The 9,442-nt window shown below is 57.1% G+C and overlaps 1 protein-coding gene across 1 annotated transcript in view; it reads right to left on the reverse strand.

Moving 5' to 3' along the window:
- Positions 1-9,442, reverse strand: part of SRCIN1 (SRC kinase signaling inhibitor 1) — a 41,786-nt gene that overhangs the window by 29,467 nt on the left and 2,877 nt on the right. Inside the window, exons 2-4 of the mRNA XM_015570788.1 lie at positions 5,378-5,401; positions 1,204-1,399; positions 391-589 (exon numbers count right to left, since the gene is read on the reverse strand). Coding sequence (XP_015426274.1) covers positions 391-589; positions 1,204-1,399; positions 5,378-5,401 — 419 coding nt within the window. The remainder of the gene's footprint in view (positions 1-390; positions 590-1,203; positions 1,400-5,377; positions 5,402-9,442) is intronic.

The following is a 9,442-nucleotide window of genomic DNA, read 5'->3' on the forward strand; positions in this document are numbered from 1 at the left end:
TCCAGACCAAATTATTTCTCGGGCCTTAAATGGGCCTGCGGGCTGGACGTTCCCCACCCCTGAGCTAGAGCAATGGCCACGAAGGTGAGAAGGAGGGTCTGTAATGAGAGAAGGTAAGAAGGAAGAATTTGCTGGTTTAGTAACCAATGAGGTAAGCAAGGAGAACTGAGGCTGACCTCTAAGGTTATAGAAAGAAAATCTAAGTGTTTCAATGGATTTCAGTGGTTGTTCTACCAACTGATGTGTGACCATCCCTTGCCTTCTAGATAGAATCCCGGCTTAGCCCCCTGCTGGCTAAGGAATGGCCTTCGAAGTCAAGCCCGCCCCCGAGAAGTACCGGGAAGCCCCCCATTCTCCCCCCATCCCCCCTCCCGCCGGGGCCACGCCCACCGGACGTCCTCCAGCTCGTAGAAGACGTTGCGGGCCTCGTCTTTGATGAGGATGGCGGTGTTGGGCGACTTGAGCATGCCCATGGTGAGCTTCTGCGGGAACATGTGCGCGATGAGCGCGTGCAGCGTGTCCAGGCTGCTGACCTCGTGCGTGATGTGCACGCGCCGAGTCTCTTCCCCGAACTGCAAGAAGAGCACCCCTGCGAAGGAGACAAAAAATCTAAAACCATCAGATAAATATGATGTAAGCAGAAACAGCATGTTAATCATCTTAGCTGTCTATTCTTATTTTTAATAGATGAAAGGATACAAATTTATTTGTTTGTAATAAACTTCATTCATTCTATTTTCTGAAAGAGCTTTTATAAATCCCCGGGCACCTCCTTGACCCCAGGCAGCTTGCAGCCTTGAGAAGGAAATGGAATTGGGGGCGAGAGCAGGTGGGACAGGAACTGGGGGAGTCGTTGCTGATGGGAGAGGGGGGAGAAGGGAGGGTATGAAGGGGGGCTGCTGAAGAGGGCGAGTGAGGGGGCTAAAGGAGAGGGGGGGCAGGGGATGCTGAGGGGTGGGAGAGATGATGGGGAGGTGAGGGGAGAGAGCTGGAAGAGGCTGGGAAGAGAAACCAAGGAGGGAGAGGCTCTGAGGGGAGGAGATCGCTGGGGTGGAGAGGCGGGAAGGGAGGCAGAGGCTTCTAGGAAGCTGGTTGGAGAGAGATGGATGGTCCAGGAGAGGAAGAGGGCTACAGGGCGAGCGGAGCGGAGGGAGGAGCCACGGGCCGGAGGAGGACGGGAGGAGGACAGTCGGCGGGCGGTACCTGGTGAGCGCAGCTTGCTCTGGCTGGCAGATCGCGAGAGGGGCAGGCTCTGTCGGAAGCGGTTCATCCTACTGAAGCCCAGAGGCAGCTCGGCCTCCGACATGGTCTCCAGCGACTCAGCCGAGGCGTAGGACAGCTTGGCTGCCTGGTCTGCCAGCCCTGGCTGGGCTCCCTGAGTGTGGCGTGAGCTGCGGGTCTGAGGGGGCAAGGCCGGTGAGAGGAATGGAGCGAGAGCCCTTCGCTCTGCCCGCTGCCCCCACCCAGGAGCGGGCACCTCCCCCCCACCAGCCCCTGCCAGTCACAGACACGCACAGGAAGGTCTCCTGGATCCCAGACTGGGCTGTGTGGCGGCAGGAGAGTTCCCCGCCTCCTGGGGCCTGGGCCTCCCTGGGACACCCAGCAGGGAAGGACGGGGCCAAGGACCGGGCTCCCTGGGAAGCCACACAAGAAGCTGGAGCAGGAGCCATGGGCACGCCTGCTATTTTAAGCTTCCAGAGAACAACAACACAAATTTGTCACCGAGGTGAGTGAGCAGCAGCATCGTTGAGCAAATTGGGGCATTAGTTCCAGACATTAATTAAGCTAAGCGGCGGGTTGGTGAGCGGCGAATTTATCCTTTGTGGAGTTCAGGGAGTTGGGTTGGGGCAGGAGGCAGGGCCCAGGGAGAAAGCAAAGAGAGCTAGGGACCCCAGGATCACAGCTCAGGGCGGGGGGATGGGGTATGGGCCCTCACTGAGCTGTGCACAATGTCCACCGGGTTACTGGGAAAACCATCCCAACCCCCCCCCCAAAGCCAGTCGGACCCCAGTTTCAAACAGATGACCTGCCTATTACATGCAGTGTACATGCTAAGCCTTGTGTGATCCACGGGCATACACGCATAAGTGCTAGGCCTTAGCCCCTCCCTGCAAGGCACATGCTGCCACACAGCCAGCCAGCTAGCCCTACCCAATCACCTCCCCTGGAGCCCAGCAGAGCAGCCTCTGTCCCAGAGCTACAGCTGAAGGTAAGAGCTGGCCGGGGCTAGGGAAGGGTGTCACCCAGTGCCCATTCCCTTCCCAGACCAGTCTGATTACTCTCTGTGGGGAACCAGTCACCCTGATTTCTATCGCACGAAAAGAACCTGCTTTTAGGGCTGTCACTCAACCACAGCTCCTGCCATTCTGCCTCAGCCCCTCCCCTCAAGCCTGGCCGTTGTCAGAAACTCATTTATTTAAGGGAGAAAGGTAATGAGTCAGATCTACACCATCCCGTGTTATGTTGCATGGTATACATATATGTGCTATATATACATATATTCTCAGGAAAAATCATTTTGCCCAATTCTATTTTTCTATAAAATCAATTGCCCATTTTAAACAAAAACCACTCAGAACGATTAACACTGGTTATCTCGGGGTTGAGACAGCTTTCCCGGTGACGAGTTTTCGTGTCATCCGTGTGCTAACCTTCTCCGTGCCATTCACAGTTTGAGTTCCTGTGCTGCCGAAGCGCGCGGTCGCTTTTTACTTTGTACCTTTTCTGCTGGGTGAATTTTGCACAATCAGAATAATCATTTTTATAATTAAAAAAAACACACAGTAAAAGTACCTCTAAAAAGGAATCATTTATTCTCCTCCCCAGCCCTCTTCTTCCCCAAATCCTGATTAACCCCTAATTAATGTCCATCTTCATATTAACTTAATTTAATGTTCCAATTGGATTAGCACTCTTGAAATGAGAGAGCATCTTCCTCTGATGGGCAATGTGCCCAGCTGTCCCCAAAGTGGCCTCAAGGGCTCCGGGGATGTGGAAGGACAAATGTGGAGGCCTCAGGGGGCCCCAAGGACAATGCCTTACCCAGTGAGTGGGCATGGGTCTGGGGAGGAGGAAGGCAGTGTAGGAACTGGTGGGGGGGATGCCTGTGCCAAGACTGAACTGGGCTGACCACCAATGCCAGCCTGTGCCCTTCTCTCTCACCTCAGCCCTGAGGCAGTGTAGAGAACCATGTCTGGTCTGGTGGTCATGAGGTTGCCAGGCAACTGCAAGTTCAGTGCTTGCCAGGCTGGTGTGGATGAGGGGCTACAGAGTTCAGGCGGAATGAGCAGCTAGCAGGGATGGAGCAGCTAGCAGGGATGAAGAACAAGGGATGGCCATGGTGGCTTTGGGGGAGGGCACTAGTGAGGTGTCAGTAAGAAGATGGAACAGGGGTTAGAATGAAGGGGATCCTAGAGACCGCTGGCTCCTGAGAAGGCAGGACCCTGCCCAGGAGAGCCTGGGGAAAGAGATGCCCACATTCCCTGCCCCACCAGTTCCTGTCTCCATCCCGGCCCCAGGGGCGCCTTTCTAGTCTCACAGCCCTTGTAGAAAACCCTCTTGAGAAGAGAGAAAGCCTGTTTGCACTTCTCTCCATCCCTAGGGTGAGAACAGGGCAGAGAAAAGAGGGAGATGGCAAGAAAACCAAGCAGTAATTCAAGCAGAGCTTCCCAAAGGCAGGAAAGGGGCTGCAGTGGGAAGCAGTGAGCACCTGTCACTGGAGATGTTTTGGGGAGCCATGGCTCCTGGTCTGAGATCAGGTAGAGGGAACCTTGAGTGAGGTTCTGGGGTTCTGAGCACTCTCCAGACTGGGGCAGAGTCATTTGGGAACTTTTTTTTTCTTACTAATTTTATAAATATATATATTTTTTATTGGTTTCAGAGAGAAGGGAGAGGGAGAGAGAGATAGAAACATCAATGATGAGAGAGAATCATTGATCAGCTGCCTCCTGTACCCCCCCCCCACACACACACACACACTGAGGATCAAGCCCACACTCTGGGTATATGCCCTGACCTCCTGGTTCATAGGTAGACGCTCAACCATGCTCAACCACTGAGCCACGCCAACTGGGCTGCTTATTGGCTTGAGAGAGAGAGAGAGATCGAGATCCACTTATTTATGCATTCATTGGTGGATTCTTGTATGTACCTTGGCATATTGAGACAACGCTCTAACCAACTGAGCTATCCGGCCAGGGCCCCATTGGGAACTTTTTAAAAACACTTTTGAGGTCCCCACATTCACTGAATCAGAATCTGAGGGTTGGGGCCTGGGGTTCAAGATTTTTTTACAAGTTCCCAATGTGATTCTGATTTGGGAATCAAGCAGCGTCCATGATTCTAACGGAGAACGAGGTGAGCGACCATGTAGGGCTCCCTCTGAGCCAGGCACTGTGCCTGTGACAGGCAGTATCTCATTTCTTCTCTCTGCACAACAGCTCTATGATGCCGATGTTGTTGTGCCATTTTACAGAGGAGAAACCGAGGCCCAGGGGATTAGGTAACTTGCCTCAGGTCACCTAGCTAGTTAGTAGCAAAGTGGAATTCACCGCCAGGTGGTCTGGCTCTCGGATTAAACCACTACACGCTACTGTCCCCTCCAGAAAGGCCATGACTGACGCCATGGTTCTATCCCACGATTCTCTAATTCAAGGACGTGTTCTCTCTGGGAGAATGCGTGCCAACAAGATGCTTGGAGCAAGACGACACTGGGGAGTCTGGGATGGATACTTCCCACCCCCTGTCATGATGTTTGGGACATGAGGGGCTGGAGACTAGGACACAAGCATCAGTCTAACTTGGTTCAGCTCTGGGCCTGGGTGCCAGGAAAGATGGCAGAGGCACCCAAAGGGCTCTCCCAGGGCCGCAGGATGCCCAGTCTCTCCAGGGGAGGCAGGAAGGCACCCAGCCCTGAGCTCAGCCCTCCACATGGGCAACAGGTTTGGGGGTATAGGACTGTGAGTCTCTTGCCTGGCACTGACCAGCTCCCCATCGTGGGAAGTAAGAACAGGATGAGGGGCCCATCATAGTCACAGGCCTCCCTGGAAGATGGGGTTTCAGGATCTGAGTTCAGAGAACAGGCCCCTCCACAAGATGATGGGATCCAGGCCCAGCCTCAGAACCAGCAGTCCTGGCCTGGGAATCCCCACTCAGATCCCCCTCAGGGGTGGCCCAAATTCCAGCACTGGATCCACCAGCCCCTGGCAGGTGAACCCAGAGTCCCTCAAAGCAGCAGCCACAGCCTGCACCCCAAAGCCCTCCGCCCGCACCAGAAGGTCCCGTGCAGTCGCACACCCCTGCGCAAAGCGTGTGCAGGGAGGGGGAGGATGGGAGGGCACATGCAGTTGTCATGGAAGCGGAAGCACCACACACTGACCTTGAAACTCCAGTAGTTTGGCTGCTGATGGAAATAAGAGAAGAGATGGTTATGATGGGGTTGGGAGGGGAGAGGGGCGCAGGGGTGGGTTAGAGACCTTTGGAGCTCAGCACTCAGCCCTGGGACAGGGGCCCTCAACCCTCCCAGGAGCAGGGAGGAAGCTATGCCTGGTACATCCCATTCTCTACTGAGACCCAGGCCGGCTCCGGGCCTGCTAGTGGGGAGGGGAGAACCCCTCCGGCTGTTTACAAGCCGCGCACTCTAGTCACAGTAACTGTCCTCAGAGAGGTACAGATGGGAAAAGGCGCCGATGACCGTGGTATAGGGAACCCAGGAGACCCTGACAGAGATGAACTGGAGCTGCAGGGTCAACGAAGTGGCAGCTGGTTGTGACAGGCCAGGGAAAACTTCCCGGAGGAGGTGGCATTTAAGCTAGGTCTTGAAAAATGAGTAGCTCAGATTGGACAAAGGCATGCTGAGCAGGGGGGACAGCGTGGGCAAGTGCCCTGGGCCAGGCAAGAGGAGGGTGTGTTGAGGGAATAGTCCACTGTCCGGGCTGGCTGAGGCGCAGGGTCTGGGCAAGTAGCGGATTAGGCTACAAAGAGGGGGCTGGGGCCGGATGAGCGGACTTAAATGCTGAGCCAAATTATGTAGATTTAGCAGGTTGGATGCGCGAAGGCATCTGAGTGAAACACAGTGAGGTCAGAAGTGGACTCCAGGAGGGCTGCTGGGGCAGGTAGTGGAGGGGGGCCTGGGACCAAGGCCAGGGCAGGGAGGCCTGTCAACATGATAGACGTGGAGTATAGAGGAAGGTGGACAGATGCCAGTCACCGTACAGCCCTGGGCAATGGGTGGGAGCCACGGGCAACAGAGGGAATTGTGGTCAGTGGGAGCAGAGGCAATTCCTGTGGCCGGATAGATGAAAGAGGAGGCTCCTTGAGCCTCTAAAAGGGATGGGGGCTCAGATTCCTCCTCATTCACAATAACCTGGGGTCGCCCTGCCTTCCCCGGAGGCCAGAAGGCCCCTACAGATTGCTAAGGACAGGAAGGCGTGGCCGGGGGGCCTGGCTGGTTCTTGGCAAAGCTGAAGGCACCCTGCTGGCCGGTGCCAGCCTCATCAGGAAGACAAGAGGCAGCAGATGGCCTGGCCCTGGGGTGCCTGGCACCAGCAAACAAGATTCCCCGAGCCTCAGAGCCCCTGGCAGAGAGGAGGGACACTGCGGGCCCCCAGTGGGAGAAGAAAACAACATTAGGGCATCCTGGGCCATCTGAACGCTTTCAAGACAAAGAGGAGTTGGTCAGGGGCTGCTGGAATGGAGGCTTGCCCTGAGTTAGACCTTTAGGGTGGGGGTGGAACAATGAGGTTCACTCTCCAGGGCCACCCCCATCTACCCCCATCTGAGCCACAATCCCCAGCTCTCCTTTTGGCATTGGCTCCCAGAGATGCAAAAAATAGTAACATGGCAGGCAGGGGAGGGGGACAATGAAGTCTGTGCCCTAGCCAGTGCCTGGAACAATCTATGGACACATGCCACCCCCATCGGTGCCAGGGGATCCCCACAGGTGCTGAGGGGAGGCTCGGGGCTGGAGTGACAGGCCCTTGCCACAGCTGCCTGTGGCCTTGGGAAGGGGAGGGGTAGCAGAGAGAGTGGACACGTGGGGCCAGCAGTGCCAGGCAGAGGGCACAGGAAGGTTTATGATGAGAGTCGTGTCTGCAGCCCCAGGGATGATGGACGGCTCTGCAGAGAAGGCTGCTGTCCTTCGTCCACCACCACCGTTACCCTGAGCAGACAGGGCCCCCCACAGCGCCCGGCAACACGCAGGCCCCACGCTGAGCCCTTGCACAGACTCGAGAAGGACATCACCGCAAGCACATCCAGAGCAACAAAACACACCCCCAAAAAGACACGAGCATCCCGCCATGGTCAGATACAACCCCGGAAACAAGCCAACTCAGAGGCAGAGCTATCTGTTCGTACACCACCCCCACTCATTCACAAATGGGTACACTCCCACAGGACCCTGACTTGCTCACACACACTCCAGTCACAAACAGAGGCACCGACACCATTCACCCCCCCCACATGTCCCCGACAGGGTCACAGAGCCCACTCACGTATGAATACAGACACACGCCAGATGCAGAAACACAGGAAGCAGTACCCACACATACAAAGAGAGTCTCGTCCCTCCTCCCACCACCAGCCCCAATAGCGAGGTCAGGGGTCTCTGGCCGGCCACCTCAGCCACTGTCCCATGCCCATGATCCCAAACATCATGTGTCAGGTGGGTGCACTCCTGATTCAAAAGAGGCCGAAGATGGCCCCCTCCATCCAGCCCCCAATGTCAACACAGCCAATTCGGCGTGTGCAGATGGCTGGGGCCCACCTCATGCCTCTAGGGGGGAGACAGGGATGGGGCCCGTCCACAGCCACACTGGCTGTGCCCTCAACACGGGCCTACCTCGGGGTCCCAAGGCTAGGCACATCCATGGGGCAGGCAGACCTGCAAGAGAGGGGTTACAAGCTGGGGACAGGGGAAAGGACTGAGGGCATCGGTGCCGCAGGAAAAGCCAGGCAAGTCCCACTAGAGGGTAAAGATGGGAGGGTTGCTTTGCTGGTGCTTGGCGAACTTGGAGTGAGGCTACCACCACCGTCCCGGGACTTTGGGCTCTGCCTGTAGAGCACGCTGAGTGGACCCTGCCCATCCTCCTCTGCCAAGTGGGAGGAATGAGCCTCTTCCACGCTGGCCCCATCAGGAATGAGACGGTCTCCTGGCAACTCAGTGTCCTCGGAGGGGGAACCTAGGGGAGGGCCTTGGGGATGCTCTGTCTCTTCCCAGGGTGTGGAGCAGAGGGCTTCTCCCCTGTTCACTAAAGCGGGGCTCCCCATCCAGCCTCCAGCACCCTTCACCTCCTCACCCTCTTCCTGGCTGTCTGTTGCTCCTGCTATGCACATCACAGTGCCTGGTATATAGCAGACCCTCAACAGATATTTGACTATGAATTAATGCCAAGAGAATGGGACCAGCCCACAGGAGGAGGGGATGTCTGAACACTCTCATCTGGCACCACTCCCTCCATCTCCTGGGACGGGGTACCGTTCAGCCTCTGGGCCTTTCCCTAGGGATTTCCCAGCACAAACCCCCTGGAAGGAGGGCAGAGGACAGGGAGGGCCGGGAGAGGTGGGGCTCCCCAGCCCAAGCCCAAACCTCCAATACCTCTAGTCAGGGAGGGGTCTCCCTCCCAGACAGTGCGAAGGCAACATAACGGGTTGAGTAGGGAGACCCTACCATGGCTAACAGAGTAGCAAAGACTCTTCCAGGCCCAGGGAGCTGTCAGCTGTTATCAGAGGGTAACGCAGAAGCCCTCCATCTCTCTCTAGGGACAAGGCTTTCAGAAACGGGGGAGGGGAGCCGCCCCAGGACCCAAGGAAGCAAGGCCAGGGAGTCCTCCAACTCCCCCGAGAGAAGAGAAGACAGCTCCTTCCTCTGGGAGAGGAGGAGTTAACGCCCTCCCTCCCCCGCCCTGGGGTCCTTAGTGGGGTTCTTCCTGTCCCTGGCAGCTGCTCCCCTCTCCCCGGGGAGCCTGAGCCCAGCCAGAGGCTGAGGTCTTGCCCCTCCCCTGGGCAGATGCCCCCTGTCTGCTAGGTGAGTGCCTGACCCCTCCTTGACCTCGAGCCCCTACAACTGCATCCTCAAGGGAGGGCAGGGCGGACATCCATTAGGTCTCACCCCGGCCCCTCGCTCCCTGGCTCCGCTGCACCGGCGCACACACCCACCTCTCAACTCCTGGGAGCACCATCCGCGTCAACACCGACCCCTCTCCTGGGCCACAGAACGCGCCCTGCGGGCACCACCTCCCAAGGCCACGCACATGCACGACCCTCCCCTCGGTGCGCCCCTGACACTCATTTCCCAGCCCTTCCCTGCAGAGTGTGTGTGTGTGTGTGTGTGTGTGTGTGTGCAGGGGGGGCGGGGGGAGGAGGCTGTTGTGGGACCTGCGCCGGGGGCGAGGTGCACCCCCGGAAGGTCATGACTTTCCGAGGTTGGGGGAGGGGGCGCCCA

Source organism: Myotis davidii, unplaced genomic scaffold (genome assembly GCF_000327345.1).
Source record: "Myotis davidii unplaced genomic scaffold, ASM32734v1 scaffold327, whole genome shotgun sequence".
NCBI lineage: Eukaryota > Metazoa > Chordata > Mammalia > Chiroptera > Vespertilionidae > Myotis > Myotis davidii.